Genomic DNA, 21,353 nt, shown 5'->3' with positions numbered 1-21,353 from the left:
TAAAGATGCATGAGCAAGCCCAGCTGAGCCCAGTCCAAACTCCTTATCACAATTAGGGGTGACTTTCGCTGAGTTTCTGATTCACTGTGGGTGGGGGTGGCAATAATCGGTATCCTTAAGATGTCCCAGGCCATGCTGATACTGCTGGTCCAGGAAACACCTTTAGAGAACCACTGGAGTAGACTAACAAATAGAGAGGATGAATAACTTTTCTTTGCTGTTTTAATTAAAAAGTTCCTTCTTGCCTCTAAGACAGGCATACATGGTTGACATAGATTTTAAGATTCATTATGTCCTGTTTTATTGTGGCAAAATATACATAACAAAATTTACCATGTCAACATTTCACATATATAATTCAGCAGTATTGAGTACGTTCACAATGCTGTGCCACCATCACTGGTGGCATATGTGTATATTCCCCTGGGTATATTTGCTAGTATCACTGAGCATGTGACCGTGACATCTGATTCAGAGGAGCAGACAATATATTTAGAAGATACATATTTGTGTACACAGAAGATTCTGTAAAATTTCCAGCACTGTTATCTAACCACCGTCTAAACATCTTACCTCTTGTGCTTCGTGTGCTATTAACTGGTCCATGAGCAGTCTCCGCCGTCTTTTCTCTCTTTGCTCTCGTGCAAAAGCATCTTCTTCTAGGCGCTTCTGGATTTTTTTAATGTAGTCATCATCCGAGTAAGTGTTCAACAAGTCGGTAGTCATCGGACCTGCTGTATCTACAGAAGTCTTGGAGGCACTGAGAACAACAATTTTCCACGTTAGTGAGTAATTCTAGGGAATAATTCTATCCACTACGACTCTCCTCTCACCTACGAAAATGCAAGTTACTCTGTGAGTACTCTGACTGCTTACAACAGTGGCTCAACACCTCTTGGCAACTCAGTAGTTGAAAGTGGACCTGCTCATCACGCCACACTCACAAGCACATGTCTGACTGGGTCTCTTGCTGAACCTTAGAAATCCAAGTGCGTCTTCTGAGTGTTCTTCCTATGTCATGTCCAAGACTTAAAGGATCAGAAAGTTTGTGGTCTCCCCAACAGAAGGGAAACACATTGATTTTAGTGAGAGAAATGGTGGCTTAGTGCAGAATTATAGATTCATTCAAAAGTTATCACTTCTGATACATTCAAAAGTTATCACAATGCACATACACTTGACATGTGTATGTACTTATCATTTGTCTAAAACATGAAAATTCCAGAGAAATCTCATAAAAAGTAGCCATTGGAACTCTTGCATTGCTAGCACTGAGACATCATTCGCTCTTCCACAAAAGAAAACAGATGGACTTCAAGGCGACAGCCTTGCCCCCAGGAATTGTTCAGGAGCAGGTTGTGAACGAAGCAGCAGCAGAAAACCCTCTTTCTGGCAGAAAACCCACTTTCTGGCACCAAGCTAGTGTGAAGTTTCTGAATGAGCCCAGAACACTCCTGTTTCTGAGTTAAGAATGAGAATCCAGGGTGAACTAAGAAAGTCAGGATTAATAAAGGGGCTTACGAAAGCCCACGGGATACTATAGCCTTTGTGTTCATTAAACATTAGCTCTAGATCAGTGTTTCTTAACAGCTGTCTTCTTCCGACATCAGAGAAAATGATCTTCCTTCAGCATAGTAGGAGGTATTTACTCTCGGATGAGGCTGCTCACTGCCAGGAACTGGCCAGGAACTCCAGCTGCCCCAGCTCCTGCCCTGCTGCACTGAACAGTGAAATGTCACAGCTCAGGGTCTCCCAAATGCAAATCTCTGATACAACCACGTAGAGGCATCTGGGAAGAAGGCTCCTGTGACAGACACAGTAATTCCTCTCTCCTTTTCCTTAAAACAAAGCCTGATCTTCTTCAGGAAAATGATGTAACTAGCTCAAGACTACATTTCCCAGCCTCTCTTTCTCTTGGGTGTGGCCCTGTGATTAAATTCTGGCCAATAAGATATGAGCAAGAATGTCACTGGGGACTCCTGGGAAGGCTTGGTTTCAGATAGGATGCATGCTGTTTGCTGGGTCTCACACCCAGCATCCCAGCAGTCATCCTGAATCGTTGAGTGTGACTTTGATGATGAAAACCACACAACAGGCCAATGGGGCACAAATGGAGCAAGGAGAAGCCACAGACCTTGACAAGCTGCAGTACACCCTGCATGCCGCTTAGTTCCCAAGTTCTAGGACATGAGAAAAAAGTAACCTTTTATCTAGTTCAACCCACTCTTGTTCGGGAGTTTCTCAAGCTAACTGATAGACTCCAGGGTCAGAAGAGATAAGAAGCAGGCACTGTGTTTGCAGCTGAAACAGGGTGTTCTGGACAATATTTATAACTGACAGGGCAAGGACACTACTTAATCCAAATGAATGCTGGTGCAGGGCTTGGCAGATAACTACTGCGTCTGAGGTTACCTCTGGTTGCTAAATTGTCTGGACATGAGAAGTCCCAGGATATGACCTACAGAGAATAAGATTCACCAACAAGTAAAAAAAGTACTTCGGTATTTTATGATGGTCTTTCTGGTGGAACGAGCTATTTATCACCACCTTGCATGTGGCTCATGAGTGGAAAAGCTAGAAGAAGTGAAGCAGCTTCATGTAAGCTCAGGGTACATATAGTAGGGTTCCAGTACTGGTTGTATGGTTGTACGGATGAGTAGTCTTGGATTATGTTCATTTTAGGAGTCAGGGACAATGTTAGTAAGCGAGAGTAGAGATCAGAACAGGGCACCAGGAGTTTCTGCAGAGGGTAGGAGGAAAGAAGCATGTAGCATCCATTGTGCTTGAAATCCTTTCCACATCTTACTACCTCACCTTTCCTTCCTTCTAGTTTTTTCTTATTCCTCATTTCTCTCTCTCTTTCTCTCTCACCCTCCCTCTTCCTTCCTTTCCTTCCCTCCCTCCTTCAGAAATACTAGTATGTGACAGGAGCATGTAGTTTGTTTCTGTTTTCTTATTTGACAGATTTATTTTGTATTCTATAAGATACAAATGAGTAGAATTTGGACAATTTCCATTTTAAGATGCAAAAAGATACAAGTCACTCTTACACATAGTCTCTGACGGATTATTTTCTGTGAGCAAATGACCTCCAATGGGAAATAAGAGGTAGGGATCTTTATCTTTCAGCAAAAGAAGCCCATGCACGGAGCACTTTTTTTTTTCTTTTTTCAGTAAATGTAATAAACTGTCTCAGTGACATTCAGCCAACACATTCATTCAACAATGGTTTAGTACTGATCTCCGTTCTAAACACCGAGGATACAACATAACAGAAACCAACAAAGAGTCTAGTAGGCTTTACTGTGTCAAAACTAAATTAGTGGTAAATGGAAACAATTTTTTAGCTAATCTTTAAAAATGTGTGTAAGCAGAAAAATAAATCAACTTTGCATTTCATATTAGCCACATTCCACTTTGATGTTTATAAAAGTGATTAACAATCAGTCTGAATTTTAGCCCATTTGCCTTCCCTAAGAAACTCTGTTAAAAACGAAGATTCTCTAAAGTGAAAAGATTCCTGGACTAGCTATTCCAGAGAAGATATTTCTAATATTCAAAATGTATGACGATTAAAGTAGTTCACATCCCACCTTTCTTTTGCCTGAAGATCCTTTTTTATTAATTCTTCAAACTTCTTAATCTCATTGGCCACATCCTTTAAGGAAAAAGACAAAAATTAAGAGAAAGAATAAGAAAGGAAAGAGGAGGGAGGGTGAGAGTGCAGGCTGGAGGGAGGGTAGCATGGGAAGTGTCATCATATTACTAAATCTGTATATATGAAACACATGAAATTTGTTCAACTTATGTAAATTAAAAAATTATTAAAAAGTCCTCATTAGTCCTCTATCTTCACAAACTACTGAAAATCTTCCTTTACCATCTTAATTCAAATTCATAAGGTGACATTTACTACTAACTCAAGATAATGAGGAGCCAAAAGAGGAAAAGCTTCATTATAGAACATTTTTATAATTCCAATTTGTTTCTTTGATGCCTGAATTGCTCAGATCATGATTCTAATTGACATTGTATCCAGAGGCATTTAATAAGACTGAAGATTATCAAAGAGTTGGAGCATGCATTTATGAGATATATTTATTTAAAAACTGCTCTCCCAAGTGTATCCTTATTTCCACTATTAATTTGTTCCCTGAATGTTAACTTTAGTCCATTCTTTTGCATTACTAGCCTTATTAGTAATTCTCAATCAGGTGGGCTTTTGGTGAAGTGGTTAAGACCATGTTTGGGATTCCTCCATCCCATATCAGAGCACCTGGGTTAAAGTCATGGCTCTGCTCCTTATTCCAGCTTCATAATAATGTTCATTCTGGGAGAAAGGTAACACTTCCAGTAGTTGGGTCCCTGCTATCCATGTGGGAGACCTAGAATGAGTTCCAGAATCCTAGCCTCAGCCTGACCTACCCCCTGCTCTTGTGGGCATTTGGGCAATGAACCAGAGGATGGAACATTTATTTCCTTCCTTCCTCCCTCCCTCCCTCCCTCCCTCCCTCCCTCCCTTCCTTCCTTCCTTCTCTCCCTCCCTCTCTCTCTCTGCTTGTTCCTTCGTTCGTTCTTTCTTCCTTTCTTTCTCTCTCTCCCTCCCTCCCTTCCCCCTTCCCTTCCCTCCCCTCCCCTCCCATCCCTTCCCTTCCCTCCCCTCCACTCCTCTCCCTCCCCTTCCTTTCCCTTCTTTCCTTCATTCCCTCCTTCCTTTCTTCCCCCCTTCTCCCTTTCAAATAAATTCTAAAAATTTTTTAAAATACACTTCCATCAACTCTAGATATATGATAGTTGCAAACTAAAATGGATCAACAAAAAGCCTCGGTAGCTGGGATGTTTTTTAGAATCTAAGGACAGGATATTATGTGGATTGATGTCAAATGCAATGAATCTAGGAATCAGAAAGATCTATCAATCTTTACTGGCACTGTGAACTTGAGTAAAACATGTCAGTCTCCTGGGTCTCAGTTTCCTTGTCTATAAAATAGGGAAAGTGATTCCCTGCTTAGAGAGTTATTTCCAAATTAAAGAGAATGTGGCGTGTCCAACCCATAGCCTGATATATAGTTGATGTTCAATAAAAGGTAGCACAAGAGAATATCATCAATCCCTGTATACTAAACAATGTAGATTATAGAAGTTTGTATCAAAATGTAGTATCAGACCCGTAGGAAACATAATCAGATTTTATTTATTAGAATGATTGACAGTTGATATAGTGTAGTAAAATAAAGCTAGCATAGATATGTTAAGTATACTGACAGTAACAGGTCACAACATTGCAGGATCCATAGTAAAATAGCATCACATAGTAAGGAGAAGTTGAGCCAAAACTTAATAGAAACAGCATATAAATGGTATGTGTAGCTTGACTGGCCCCTGCTGTACCCATGGCATCTTGTGACTTGTTACAACGGTACCCATTCTGATGAGTTTATTAACAACCACAGAATCCTTCTCACCACTTGGGTATAGCCTGATACCGTTACTTAATAGGAACTTTCTACTCTGTTTCCAAGCAAATAAGATTATACAATGGGTTGGATATTCCTAGAGAGTGGAATTTTGAATGAAAAGGTATAAGGCCAGGGATAATTCAAAAAGAAAGTGAGAAGTTTTGGAAGGTCTTCCACACTCGTGTGCTTTAGAGAAAGATCATTCTTTAGTTAAAATACCTTTAACGCAATGTGAATCACTTACCTCTGCACCCTTTTTCTTTTTCATCATTTTTTGGGCCTCTAGTGCTTTCAAAGTGTTATTTGATGCCGGTTTAGGAATCTGTATGATAGCTGCTTGGATTTTGGCCATTATTTCATTTTGTCGTCTTCTGCTTAAGCGTTGCTGAGTATTACATATACACTAGTTTAGTTCTTTGGTTTGTTAGAATAATAAGCAATGTCATATACCCACAGATACACTTAATACACTACATGCACTGACATTTTCAGAACTCAGTAATTTACCAATAGACGAAGTGTCACCATTGTGTAATGCTGGGGAGCGGGTGGCAATATGACTTACTTTGAAATGGTATGATTTTAGGACAGTGTATTTTCATTCCACGTAACAATTCTAAATTAGGATAAAGAAGGTGTTCCAAATACGAAGAAGAGTATAATTCTCTCCTTTTTCCACCTTCATGAACTGTCCAATTGTGGAGACAGAAATTCTGTCTGAAAATGATCTGCAGAAAAAATTCAATCTGGGAGATAGTCACTAGGAATGTTCCTGGGAATCCCAAGAGAAGTGGCATGCTTCTCCCCAAATCATCACATGGTTAGACAATGGGTTGACAGGCTACCTCACTAAATTATATGATATCATTATCAGATCATGGCATTATTATTGGCAGAAAGACAAAACTGAAAGAAAAAAATGCCTGTAAACTATGATTGTAAACCAAATAATTTAAAGGGTAGTATATAAACTAATCATGACTTACAACTAAAGCATTATATTAGAACTGATGAAGTCATAAATCCCTACATTCAAGGATAAGAAACTTTATCATTAGAAAGCTAGAAATTGAGGATAAAATTTTTTCTTCATTACATATTTCAACTTGCAAATTTTTACTTAATTAGAATATGATTATCTTTTAAGAAAACTGGGAAGACAGAGGCTCTCCCTTTTGCCCTATTTGCTTCCTGTGCTCATTTTAAACATAATTTCAGAATGTAGACATGTGATATATTTCCTTCCCCCTACTTTCTTCGGAGCCTTTCTGCACTACACTTGGCATGTCGCATTTGGACAGGCTGAGCTCCAGCACTTGGTCTAGATTTAGACACTGCTTTTAGAGTGCTTTGTCTCTTTCCCGTGTAACACCAGAGGGGGAGTACAATACTGTATCTGCTCTGGCAAGTAACAAGATAATAAATAACATCTTCTCTCATCTTTCCCTCCTTTCCTACCAACAGCTGCCTGTATTCAGTATTAGTTAATTTCTTATAACTCTAAATATATTACTTTAAAAAGCCATTTTTCATCACAATAGGAAGAACTGTAATTCTTTTGCCTATGGTTTACACATTCCATATGCCTAGTCATCTGAAATTCCCTTAAAACCTTTAATGAGTCCATATGCCATTATCCTCTCACGTATTTAAAAGCATAAGAGATCATTAAAGGTTTTCAAAGAAATTTGAGAAGCAGCAGAGGGTTAGGTAAACCAAGAAGCAAAGGCCAGAAACAAGTTGAGAGATTTGTAAGGTGGCTGGAGAGAGAAGCAAGTAGATTACCCCACATAGCAGAAATGAGGCCCGGGTAGGCAGAAAGACCAAGGGCTTGCCAAGGTGGACAAAGAGGGGGAGGAAAAAAAGTCCATCCTGTCTCCTTCAGTGGTGACAATGGTCAGAATCTTTGACCTGTGGGGTAGCAAGGAGCAAACCCACATCACTAAAGCAGCTCAATCATTAATTTCCACCAGTGAAAGAGACTAACTTACTGTGACACCCCAGAGGAAAAGACAAGGTTTTGTTCTTAATCACAATTAGAAGTGACCCTCAGCAAGTGTGGGGATGAAGAGACAGGGTGAATGAAGGGCAGGGCTAGGCGTGCACCAGGAAAACGTAACTGTGCTATGTTCTTACTTATGCAATGTGTACAACAGGCATGAATCACAGTACAGTATGCACTAATGAATTTCGGGAATATTATTCTAGAAAACCTTTTCGATATTAAAACATCTTTGCTCCTCGCTGAGTTTTTGCATTCTTTCAAGTTTCTCAGAATGCACACGGTCAACATCTTCTCTCATGCGTCTATATTTTTCTTGGAACCTGTATGTAACTCGCATCAGATTGAAATCAGTTTGACGTGGTATCAGGATTTTAAGTCTCTGAATGAAGAAAGTATTTCGAAAGATTTTGTTATTAAAGAATATATAGTCATTATAAGCACACAAAAATATATCTTCAAAATAAAATTTCTATGAATTACTATTGGTGAGAGTTAAAATGAATTCATGCCCCATATCAACTGCTTATATCTTTAATCAATGTGAGGAAATTTTAAAAATTATTATTTGAATTCTTCCTTATAAAGTAGCCTTATATATACTTTTATAGTTATTATTTTCTCCAGAGTTTAATTTTCAGTGAATGATATTGTATCCTTAGAAACAAATTTTCATAAAAATAATTTCATAAAACCAATTCAGGCATATAAAAGTTACTATAAAGAAGCTAAAGCTTCCCAGTTCTTAAGCCACTCACTAATGAAAAGCGAAAACTTCCTAGGTTTGACTGTCACCTCTACCACTCTACCACCTGCTTAGCTGGATGAACTTGAAGCAGTTAACAAATCCCTTTGCCTCATCACTTGCAAAATTGAAATAATGAAAGGATTGATTTCATTGGGCTGTTTTGACAATTAAGTGAGATAACATACATAAAGCACACGGAACAGGGCTTGGTACATCACTCGGTTCATTCAATACATTTTAACCATTATTAATACACTATGTGGAGATGCCTGTACCTCACTCCATCTGGTATCAAAGAAAAAGACATCTCTATTTCTTTCCTAAGATACTTTCTCTTCCATATAAACCCTTGTTTGCATTGCCCTCTTTTTGTCACCAGGGAATCTCTTTCATTTAGTCCTGAATACATTTCTATTTACTGTCACTGATTCTTTTTCTCAAATGGCAAGTTGTCCCATGCCCTGTGACCATAAAACAAATAACCTCGTACCTCCCTTGAGCTTCTCTTGCTTCAGCTACTTATTTCTACTTTTCATTTACTTCTACATTTCTTGAAAGTATAACACCTTTCTTTCTCATCTCAATGTCCTCCCTGGTCACTGCAGTCTATGAGATAACTGAAACATTTTTCTCTCTGTAAAACAAAAGCTCTATGAAATCTGGAGCCTTCTCTGTGTTGTTCATCATGCAAGTGACTCACAAAAGGTAGAAGCCCAATAAATGCTTGTTCAGGGGATGTCTGATTGAGTCTGAAAGGTCACCACTAACCAACATTAAACCCAACAAGTTCTTGTTCTCATGTATGCAGCTCTTCTACAGCATTTGTCTTGGCTGCTTTGTAGTCCATTGTATCTGATCTTCCTGAAGCTACATAGAAGCCCAGCTCTGAGGTAGCTGGAGATAATCATCCTTGCTTTCACAGTAGGAAGAGCTGAAGCTGCAAATTTTTCAGATACTGGCTCAAAGTGAACCAGCTTGCATGTGAAGCAGGGAGGAGACCATACTAACTTCTGCGACTTCAAGCCTAATCTAATTTATAGCTCTCTATGGATGCTGAATCTAATCTGCTATCGGCTCATAAGGTCATTCAAAACAACAGAACAACATAATTTACACTGATTTATCTTTTGGCTGAGGGGGAAAAATGTAAAATGTCCTAAAAACTCACTGCTGCCTTTTTGGAAAGCATATTGCAATAATGGTTCTTGTATAGAAGCAATAGGGGATTTCAAAATAAAAAAAAAAAATAAGCACGCTCTATGAAAAAAAAGGAGAAATCTGAACATGGACTTGATCTCTACTGTGTCATTGTTAATCCATAAATTAAATTATTTAATTGTCTCCATTCAACTATGCATCAGTGCAGTACTCACCTTTATCCCAGAGTCACAGAAAATATACCATGCTTCCCTTATCATAAGTAAACAGCATAGGAATTAGAATTGCCAACTAAAAAGTTCTATCAATTAATAAAACCACACTTGTGAGTACTTGCAATGCTTATAGCATTATAATATTCATATTCCTTGAATATGAGGTACTAAAAACTCTGTAAGGTCATATGAAAAATAAATACTGAACAGTTAGCCAACAATGTCAGTGTCAAAAGGTTAACACTCAGAGTGAGAACTACCCGTACCCTCAGAGTTCCAAAGGAAAACTTGTTTGTACTGGGAAGGCTGCACAAGAGTAGGTAGAGAAGAGAAGTTGGGGAAAGAAGTGAGAAGGGTGAGTTTTGGGAGGAGGGAGGAGGCAGCAGGATTATGCAAGTCATATTCAGGGACACTGTCAATCAACATAGAAGAAAGGAAGACTTTACTTTGAGGGCTATAAAGAAATATAGGCAGGATGGTACCACTTAGTGAAGGCCTTTTGAGTGTCAGTTTAATATATACATATATATTATAATTTACACACATACACACTAGGTTTCTGAACCAAAGAAGAACTCAATGAGAGTGGAATTCAGGGAAGAGTCATCTAGCAGTTGATTGTTCTCTTGAAGAAAGCCCAAGGATCTAGGGCCATGTCAGCAAGCCACGGCAGTACCCAAGGAGATCTGAGCAGAAACTTAGGGGGGTGAACAGGTATAAAAATCACTGAGGCTTGGGAACCGAGATTGAATTGTTGGAAATGTGGATAGTATGGAGAGAAATAGCAAAAATGAATTCAAAATGTTAATGTAAAATATAAATCAAATAAGGCCAGTGACATATGTAAGGGGCATATATATCTGATGGGAATGCAACATCACTGTCATTTCTTTGTTACCAAGTTGTATGTTGTGGCATGCTTACCATGTTTCTTTATGTACCTACCTCTCGAAAAGCCTCACTTCTCATGTTCTGAAGTCTTAAATTTGTCAGGGGCTGCATCGTTTGCAGTTCTAGTCCAGTGAGGCCACTTTTCTTTTTTCTCTGAAGAGCAATGTACAATTGATATAAAAGTTTTGTGGCCGCTCCAGGCTGTTCTGTGATGATGCTTTGGGCCACATTCTGATCAAACTGCACACCCAGAAGGTGCAGTGTTGGCTCCAAGCGAGAAAAATTATTAAGTTTGGCAGCTGAAGCCCTGTACAATGAAATAGTTTTCATAATTAGACATTGGCAATGAATTAAAAAAACAAGTATCAGATGTATTGCCATGATATAATATTATGAATGATCCTACATGTATTTAATGTATCATTTCTTCTAAAACCATTCATTAAGATTGTTACTGTCCGTATCTACTTGAACTCCATTTATCTCTTTTGATTGGTTAGACTAAGACTGGTAATTTTATACTCTTTTCTGTTCTAAATTGACAACAGATTTTCTGTAGGAAGTCATACAAAAATAATCAAATGCCTTTTTCTAAATGTAAAAAACTTATCTATGATTTTAAAAATAGTTTACAAATGATGCAAAAATTACAACTAAAATTTTATTTATATTTTATTTGAAAGGTAGAGAAAGAGGAAGGGAGGGAAAGAGGAAGGGAGAAGGCAGGGAGGGAAAGGGGGGGAGAGAGAGAGAGAGAGAGAATCTTCTATCTGCTAGTACACTCCCCAAATGCCAGCAACAGTCGGGAAGCCAGGAAAGGGGATTTCCAAGTCTGCTAAATGGGTGGCAGGGACTCAATTACTTGAGTCATCTTCTGTTGCCTCTAGTATGTGCATTAGCAGGAAGCTGGAATTGGAAGTAGAACTGGGACCTGAAACCAGGCACTCCTGATATGGGATGCAAGCATCCCAAATAGTGTCTTAATTGCTATGCCAAATGCCTGCCCCCCAAATTGCAACTTAAATAGCTATTCCTTTAAATAATATTACTAAAAGAGTCTAAAACAGTCCTAAACATTTCACTGGCAATTTTAACAATAACCCCATCATTGTCAGTAATATTCAAACAAATAATACTAGCTAGAAATCCTATTAAGTATGTAAGCTTCAGTATACAGTTTCTATTATTAGTTTATAATCAATATAGACTTTCTAATTAGAGGTTATATTTATTTTTGAATGATCTAGTACCAAATTAGGCTTGCATTTTTGAGGAAATCCATTAATTCATGAATTATTAATTTAATCTTTCAATCAACATCTATTTTAAACTATGTACCATGATTTATTTATTTGTTTAATTGATACCAATTTGTATAAACTTACTAATGTGTTATAAAGATTAATAATGTGGCTCCTTCCCTTCAGAAGATCATAGTTACTGAAAAAAATGAATGCAGAAACAAGAAGTAATAAATTGAGGTAAATGGTGTAATAGAGGCTGAAATGATCCATGGCTGTTAATGGGACTATCAATCTAATCACAGATGGAAAGCAAAAATTACTTAATGCATTTTCAACTCTTGTGTTGCTTTATGATCAGGCTAGAAACAAATTGGTCTATTATCTCCTTTTAAGTTGTAGCATACAGTGACATTGTTTAATGGAAAAATGCTGATTATACTTGAATGTAAGTCCAAGTTTTATCTAATCCCCTCCAAAATTACACCCCAGAACAGAGAATTGCCAGATATTTGAGTATCTATAGAATTCTTAGTATTAGAAGGATATCTATTCAATTATTTAATTTTGGACTATAAAATTATTTGGGGAAAGATAGAATGACCTTCAATAACATCAGTTAAGTTTTTAGAGGCTGAAAGAGATCAACTAACACCTACAATTTTTTTTTTAAATTTTTTTTTTTTTTTTGACAGGCAGAGTGGACAGTGAGAGAGAGACAGAGAGAAAGGTCTTCCTTTTGCCATTGGTTCACCCTCCAATGGCCGCCGCGGTAGCGCGCTGCGGCCGGCGCACCGCACTGTTCCGATGGCAGGAGCCAGGTGCTTATCCTGGTCTCCCATGGGGTGCAGAGCTCAAGCACTTGGGCCATCCTCCACTGCACTCCCTGGCCACAGCAGAGAGCTGGCCTGGAACAGGGGCAACCGGGACAGGATCGGTGCCCCGACCGGGACTAGAACCCAGTGTGCCGGCGCCGTGAGGCGGAGGATTAGCCTGTTGAGCCACGGCGCCAGCCAACACCTACAATTTTTACACTGATTATGCTCTATGGATGCTGTTTCCCAAGAGGCTGCTCTCAAGTAGCGGTTCTAAATCCTCTTATTCCAATGACAGATATCTTTGAAAATATGAAATCTATCAAATCTTTGCCACAGAAAACATGTATGTATACTTATACACAAAAAGTGTTTAACATGTTTTAATTGTATTAATCTTGAGAGGGAGAAAGAGAGTATATGTGAGTTCCCATCTACTGGATTACTTTCCAAATTCCACAATTTCCAGTGCTGGGCAGGGGTGAAGTAGGAAGCTGGGAATTCAATCCACATCCACCACTAGGATGGCAGGAAGCCAATTACTTGAGCCATCACCACTGCCTCCCAGGGCCTGCACTGGAGGGAAGAAGATGGGAGGCAGAATATTCCAATGTGGGAGAAAGGTGTCTTAACCAGTAGCCTAAACACTGCTCTGTGTTTAACATTTTACAGTGCTTTTGAACCCCTATAATCTAGCCCTGAACTGCTCATGTTCTTAAAATCAAGTAGGATTTGAGAAACATGAGTGATTTCTAAATACGAATGAGGAGTCAGAGTGATGAGAGGCTGATGTCAACAAAAAAAAGCAACACTGGAAATAGTAAATTGAATTTATTTTCCACTAATGTGGTGAAACTTATTGTCCTGAAATTTTCTATTATTCTTCTAACAGAAATAATTAGTAATATGTTCTAAATACAGTAATGTGTACTTAGAACATCACATGACATTAACCAAGTTTCAAATAAATATTTTAAATTAATAAAGGAGAAACAGGCCTTAGAGGAGACAAAAAGGGATCATGCATGCTTCAGGGGAACATTCTCAGCAGAGTGAATATTGGTTTAAGTTTTCTTATGTTTCATCTTGAAACTCATTTCTCCACAAATATTCTTACAGTTTAAGATAACAAACCTTAGCCTAGAATGACTAAGGGAGAAGCCAACCATGTTTCAGAGTTATGACTGTGAAATGATGGTCAGATCTTGGCACTAGCTTCCATCCCTTGGTCAGACACCTCCTTCTGACCTTTCATCACTGATGTCCTTATGCTCTTTTCCCATCCTAGGAATCACATGAGCCTTTGGAAAGATATGGACTGAGAGCCCCCATCAGAACTTTTGTCTGGGCCATAACCTTGGGCTAGAGAGGTTAGGAGGACCACGATTCAGGAGCAGAATCTGAAGGAAAACATTGCAGATCTCCACTTTTCAAAATTTAACCTTGTACCCCCCAGAAAGGAAAGAATACCTCTCCTCCTCTGGCTTGTATGATGAGGTCCCCAGAAGTCAGTGAATGCCTTTAAGGTTATAGTTCAGTGACCTACTAGGCCTTAAAAGGGCTTTTATGGACAGGAAAGATAATTCATGTAAAACATTAATAAACATTTTTTTTTCTGGAAGTTTTGATGCTCAAATTCCAAATCTCACATCAATCAAAATTTTTGGAATATAATATGTGCATAAAGTGGTGGTAAACTGCTCTTGTTAAAGCACCTGCAGAATCAACATTAAAAGGATAATCAGCAATTGTTTTTGAACAGAGGGAAAAAAACCACTGGGACATCTTTTCTCTGAAGAGGTTCTGATGTAAATGAAAACCTCTAAGGGACTAAGGAATGCATTCTGGGAAATCTCCATCCCTACTTGAAGTCTTATTTGCCAGGGGACTACAGAGCTCCTCTCCTCCTTGCCACCTGGTGAGACAACACATCAGCGTGCCAGGCAAACAAAAGCTGTCCTCCAAGGGGTTTTCTTGTTTGTTTACCTTCTCCTTTCTACTAATCTGCTCATTTTTCATCCTTTTGGGAGGACTAAAGGTATTGTAAAACAGGGTAATTCTTTCAGAGTTCCAGGAGCTTTTCTTAGGATTAAGTCATTTCCAAGATAAATAACTTCAAGTTATTAGCAGAACATAGTTTACCATTTACATTTTAAACTAAAAATGTTAGACATGATCTCCATGTCATGAGGGTACCTGGCATGAAATAGTTGCCTAAAAGTTGGGTTTTTGACAGGAAGGAATATTTTTCTCCAACAAATTCCCACACTACTGTGAAGATCATTCCCATGGATTTACTAATCCATGTTCAGTTTAAAAGATGATATACTATAGAAAAAAGATGGATGGTATTTGGTTGTCAGCACAAGCAGGTCTTTGCTCCATACTGAGGAATGCAGTATTTCAGTGAGAAATGAAGTTAGTCCTTTGCAGTAGATGACAAGCAAGCTGCTGCACTTGATGCTCTACTGGCACACACCTAGGGCCACAGTGTAAATTCATCCTGTGCTCATCTTTTCAAGGCCTTTCTCTGGTATGAGACTGCTGCATCCAAAAAGATGACTCATTTTCTTTGCAAAAATGTCTCTGTTCACCAACACCTGTACCTCCTCAGTTAGGTCCACTCATTTGGGGTCCCTTCTTTCCATTTCACACAAAAAGCCTCTGTGGCTCCGAGACAAGAACCAATTTAGTTTACCTGAAGTACTGCATGGTGCCAGTAAACGCTGCATTAACCAAGAAGTCAGCCAATTCGGTACACGTGAATTACTGCAGGAGTGATCTTGCCAGTCTGGTCCTTTGCCTTTCCAATGGATACACAGGTATGCTTTCTGACATTACTTTTGTCTGGGCCATAACCTTGGGCTACAGAGGCTGGGAGGACCATGGTTCAGGAGAAGAATCCAAAGACAAACACTACTGATTTCCACATTTTGGCTTTTATGGACTGGGAAGATAATTCATGTATAACATTAACCTTGAAAACTATCAGCCTTGCAATAATAGTAACTGAAAACCAACAGTCTGGCAGTCATTGGAGACAGATTTGAGGGTCCTCAGAAAGTCCTATCTTCAGAGCATTTCCGCTATTTGACCTGCCTGACAGTGAGTACTGTGAAAAAATCCCCATCGTTGGCCTTGCCATTATTTATCTGAATTAGAACACGCTCACTAAAAAATTCCCTATTCCAAGGGTATTCATAAAAAAGCAATCTCTGGGGGCCTGCATTGTGGCACAGCGGGTTAAACTGTACACTGCAAAGCTGGCATCTCACATGAGTGCTGGTTCCAGGCCAGGCTCCTACACTTCTGATCCAGCTCCCTGCTACTGTGCCTGGGAAAGCAGCAGAAGATGACCCAACTGCCTGGGCCCCTGCCACTCATGCGGGTGACCCAGATGGAGTTCCAGGCTCCTGACTTCAGCTTGGCCCAAACCCAGCTGTTGTGGCTATTTTGGGAGTGAACCAGAGGATGGAAGATCTATCTGTGTGTGTGTTTCTCCTCCTCTCTGTAACTCTGCTTTTCAAATAAATAAACAAACATTTTAAAAAGTCAACCATGTATGGCCACAGTTGAGACGGTGGTACTAGTTTGAGCAAACAAGAGCCTGGCCACAAACTTGAAAGGAAGATCTAAGAATGAGATGTCTATTGGCGGCTTTGGAATTCTTACGTATTCCTGGGAATTTGGAAGGCCACTTCCTTGTGCAGGAATCTGTGCATGCCTAGGAGGGACATGGGAGTCTCTCATTTCCAGCTGACCTTCAGCTGTGGGACAACCAGGAAACAAAGGCTAAGGGAAGACAGAAAACTGCCCCCGACACTCTCAGGGAGAGAGGGAAAGCTTAGGATTTAAAGACCTCCCCACTCATGTGCAGGATGCAAAGCTGCCCAGACAGAGACTTTAGTTGTTAGCTTCTGATAGAATTGGTCTGGGAAAGCCATTAAACAAACAAAAAGTTGCAGCAGCAAAAGCACCAACAAGAAACAGCAACAACCAACTCTGTGGGCGAGTGGGGAGGGCTTCAGTAATCTGATTTTCCACATTCTATTATGTTAGGAAGATCTGGCTCAGACATAAGGGAAAACGAGTCAATAGAAACTCCTTGAGGAACCTCAGGACCAAACCCTAAATTGGCTATTATAAATATATTGTTTTAAAGATTTATTTTATTTATTTGAAAGACAGAGTTACAGAAACAGAGAGAGACAGGGAGAGGGAGTTCTTTCATCTGCTGGTTCATCCCTAAATGGCTGCAGTGGCTGGGGTGGGCCAGGCTAAAGCCAAGAGCCTGGATCTTCTGGGTATCCCTCGTGGGTAAAGGGTCCCAACGACTTGGGCCACTTTCTGCTGTTTTCTCAGGTGCATTAGCCAGGAGCTGGATCAGAAGTGGAGCAGCCGGAACTTGTACCAGAGCCCATATGGGATGCCAGCATTGCAGGAAGCAGTTTAAGCTCTTATGCCACAACACTGGCCCCTATTATAAATATTGTCAAAAAAAAAAAAAAAGAAAGAAAAGAAAGCCATTTCTTTAAAACAAATTTTAAAAAGTATGAGAACAATGTCAAAACCAAATAGAACACTGATGAAGAGATAAAAATCATAAAAGCAAAAAAGAAAGAGTTCTAGAGTTGAAAGTAAAGCTGAAAAAAAAAAAAATTCACCAGAAGAGCTCAAAAGATTTGAGCTGGCCTTGGCAGCTCATGACAAGAGCCTCGGGTGATCACTGACTCATAAATAAGAGTGTCAATTGTTAAATCAAAAACAGGAGTCACTGTGCACTTGCTCCCCAAGTAGGACTTCTGCCCTTAATGTGGTGTAGTATGAGAATTAACAGTAAAACTAATCTTCAAACAGTACATTATGCTTTGAGTGTCTGTGTGGGTACAAACTGTTGAAATCTTTACTCAGTATAGAATTGATCTTCTGTATATAAAGTTAATTAAAAACGAATCTAGGGGAGCCTGCCGTGGCACAGCAGGTTAAAGCCCTGGCCTGAAGCACCAGCATCCCGTATGGATGCCGGTTCTAGTCCCGGCTGCTCCTCTTCCAATCTAGCTCTCTGCTATGGCCTGGGAAAGCAGTAGAAGACGACCCAAGTCCTTGGGCCCCTGTACCCATGTGGGAGACCTAGAAGAAGCTCCTGGCTCCTGGCTTCAGATCGGCGCAGCTCCGGCCATTGCGGCCATCTGGGGAGTAAACCAGCAGATGGAAGACCTCTCTCTCTGTCTCTAACTCTGTAATTCTGTCTTTCAAATAAATAAAATAAATCTTTAAAAAAATGAATCTTAATGAAGAATGGGATGGGAGAGTAAGTAGGAGTTGGGATGGTTTATGAGTGGGAGGGTGATTATGAGGGGAAGAACTGCTATAATCCAAAAGTTGTTCTTTTGAAATTTATATTTATTAAATAAAAGTTTTCTATAAAAAAAGGAAAGGGATGAATAAACTTAGTACAGGATAAAAAAGATTTGAGTTGACAGAAGACAGAGTCAAAAAGCTCAAAGACAGATCAAATGAAATTATTCAGGGGAAGAACAGTTTTAAAAAAAGAGTGAAGAAAAATAAGAACCTAAAAACAAATAAATTCACTTTACTTTTATGAAAACAACAACAACAACAACAACAACAACAACAACAACAGGCAAATCCTGAGAGACAGTCTACAACTGTCAAGATAATAAAAAACATAAGAAGTCAGAAGCTAGCATTGCAGCCTAGCAGATAAAGCCATCTCCTGGGTGCCAGTTCATATCCCAGCTGTTCCACTTCTGATCTAGTTCTCTGTTAATGGCTTGGGAAAGTCAGAATAAATCATTAATAATTAGAAAAATTCATAAAAATCACAATGAGATATCATTTCACCTCCACTAAAATGGCTATAATAAAAACGAGCCAGTAACAAGTGTTGTTGAAGAGGTGGAGAAGTTGAATCCCTCACACACTACTCATACGAATCAGAGTAATTCAGGTACTTAAAAACCTGTATAGGTATTTTTCGAAATGTAAACATAAATCATATAACCCAGCAACTCCACGCCTTGGTATATGCCCAACAGGAACGAAAACATATCCATGCAAAAGCACCGTGTTCACTGCATATTGTTCCTAACAGCCAAAAAGTAGAAATGACTCAAATATCTACAAATTGATAAATGAGTAAACATAATATGATATTGTAAGCCATATTATTGAAATTATTAAGCAAATAAATAGGAATGAAGCAGTCCATAGCCTTGAAAACATTACACTTAATGAAAGAAGGCAGTTACAAAACTTCGCACATTGTATACTCCCACTGACATGAAAGGTGTAGAACAGTTACATTCTTAGAGACAAAAATTAGATTAGTGGGTTGCAAGGCCTTGGTGGTTAATAGTGATGGTTGTGAACATATTAAAAACAACTGAATTCTATGGACTAAAATGGCAAATTAGTGTACGTGAATTATATCTCAGAAGAGCTGCTAAAGCAACAAGTATCAAGTTTCATATTTTTACTATACAATAGGACACTATATGCTTCACTTTTTTTTTTAAAGGAAGACTCAATTAACAAAATAGGAAGTAATCTGGCCTAAGATCAAGAAAATATGGAAGATATTAAAATGATTTCTCTCTGGAGATGAAATTTGACTATACCATTTTCTCTCCTTTGTGCTGCCGGGACAATAAGGAATGTATATGAGAAGAAACAAGAATTTCTATATCAATAGTCAGTTTGGCTAGCTTAGCTTTGGTAAAGATCTTACGATCGGTGATTCTTTAAAGTTAACTTTGGAGTTTTCAAATGTCACAGGAAATATATTTTTCTTAAAGTAAGGAATAATCTCACTAACCTGCTTTCTGAAAATTCTGAGAAGTCATCTTGGAGTTCAAACTTGTGCAGAACTTCTCCAATTAGATAGCCAGTGGAAAATGCCTTTGCAAATGACTTGGGGCCTGAATTTTAAAACATTGAGAATTTAAAATGTGAGTAGAACACTGCAAATAGAGCTAAGATATTCTCATTATGCACAGAGTCGAAACTTCAAAATTTAACTTGAACTCAAAATGCCATGAATACAGTTTTAAAAGCATCTTTTAATAACCAAAGATTAACAGAACAGTTAAATAAAAGATATCTTATAAAGATCCTCAAATAAATATAAATCAATAATTGATGACAACATATTTTAAAAGAAAAGATAACTTTCTGACTAAAATTACACAAAACACAACCAAAAAAATCTATAAGTAACCTTAGGTTTAAACTCAGATATTTTATAAAATTACACTAATACTTCAGCTATCCATATAATTTATGATGATGGCATATTCTGGCCAAGTCAGGTACAATCTAGTTTTTTAAAATAAAGGTTTAATTTTAACCTCTAAGTCAAAGGGACTTTTAGAAAAATCATTTCTTTATTAGATAAAGCCTACTGAGTATAATCAGGCTTTTTCTCCATGGTCCACAGGGGACACATGATCCAGTTGTCACATGCAATGGAGACACCTCAGATGAAACCTGGTTTTAGAGCCTGAGACATCTGTATCTAAATATTTCTGCGCCACTTATGAGCTATATGACCTCAGACAAGCTGCCTCACCTGCCTGAGGTTGTCTCCTCATCTCCAGAACAGAGACCATCATGCATCTATCTTATCTTGGAGAACCATTTTCAATATTTCAGGCATATATGAGAATTGCTGGGTTTCATGCCTGCCACCAATCATAGGCACATGATTAATAAATGCAGAAAAACTAAGTGATCAATTGCATTTACTTTCTATAAAAATGTTCTTCATTTGGGGTCACTTGTATTTTCCCTATGAAGCAAATGATTTGGAGTTCCTTGCTATTTAAGGACAGTATACAAACTTGAAAGTCAAAACAAATTATATTATCAGAGATTAAGCCATTATCTCTGTGATGATTTCAAAATCCTTCATAAATCTTCAATAGGCTTCCAATGGGATCTTTTAGCCATCAGCTATCAAAATACTACAAGTGAATGCAGTATCAAAAACTCAGTTACATCAAATTATTCCACTTTATCTGCTATTTGACTAATAATGAGGTAGCTAACTATAAGACTGATCATTGGTTGTATGGTTGCAGGGGGGTGAAGTAAGTTGCTCCATAAAGGGCACTGAGCAGAGAGCCCTACTTCGAAGTTATTTACATGCTACCACATGTTATAAGAATAAGGCTGTTTTACGTATCTGACACTGACCACAATTTTTGTCAAGACTCCTAATAACTGTTATCAAAATACTTTCTCCTCTCAATAATACCCCAATTCTTAGGTTGAATCAATACAATGATAAAAGAAATTTGAAAAGACAAACTATTCTCATGGATTCTGTTTCCTTAGGGTGAGCTTCCAAACTGTCTACTACTAGGACCTTTTGAGTATGTTTATATGATCCTTGATTTACAAGGGAAAATAATAGAATAGGAAACCTTCAGAAGCAAAAAATGCTTTTGTCCATGAGCCACTTTAGAAATAAGTATAGACATAAAAGTTCATAAGACTCAGGAAAAGGCAAACTTCCAGTCACTTAAACTTGTGTTCAGCCATAGTTCAAGGGAGAAGAGATGTACTGTGTTTATTCTTAAGTCTAGACTCTGACGCCTACAGTGGATTTACTTTTCCTACAACAGACCAGTTTTATCAACACATAAAAACTACTCAGGGCAGAATGTCTCACTCTAAAAACACGAAACATTCTTTTAGAGTTGGTGGCTTGATGTCCTTCCTTATCAATCATATCTAACCTTCTAAAGCTGTGTCTTAATTTGAAACACCAATGTCAATTTAAGAATATAAAACTAGGGAA

General features: G+C 38.5%; 1 protein-coding gene across 1 annotated transcript in view; it reads right to left on the bottom strand.

Annotated features, from left to right (window-relative positions):
• Positions 1 to 21,353, bottom strand: part of SPEF2 (sperm flagellar 2) — a 184,048-nt gene that overhangs the window by 154,082 nt on the left and 8,613 nt on the right. The window contains exons 2-7 of the mRNA XM_062211927.1: positions 19,368 to 19,470; positions 10,528 to 10,780; positions 7,673 to 7,843; positions 5,704 to 5,844; positions 3,594 to 3,658; positions 574 to 760 (exon numbers count right to left, since the gene is read on the bottom strand). Of these exons, the coding sequence (XP_062067911.1) occupies positions 574 to 760; positions 3,594 to 3,658; positions 5,704 to 5,844; positions 7,673 to 7,843; positions 10,528 to 10,780; positions 19,368 to 19,470 (920 nt within the window). The remainder of the gene's footprint in view (positions 1 to 573; positions 761 to 3,593; positions 3,659 to 5,703; positions 5,845 to 7,672; positions 7,844 to 10,527; positions 10,781 to 19,367; positions 19,471 to 21,353) is intronic.

Source organism: Lepus europaeus, chromosome 15 (assembly GCF_033115175.1).
Source record: "Lepus europaeus isolate LE1 chromosome 15, mLepTim1.pri, whole genome shotgun sequence".
In the NCBI taxonomy this organism is placed as follows: Eukaryota; Metazoa; Chordata; class Mammalia; order Lagomorpha; family Leporidae; genus Lepus; species Lepus europaeus.
The sequence above is the reverse complement of the archived record's forward strand: the minus strand, read 5'-3'. Positions and strand labels throughout refer to the sequence as shown.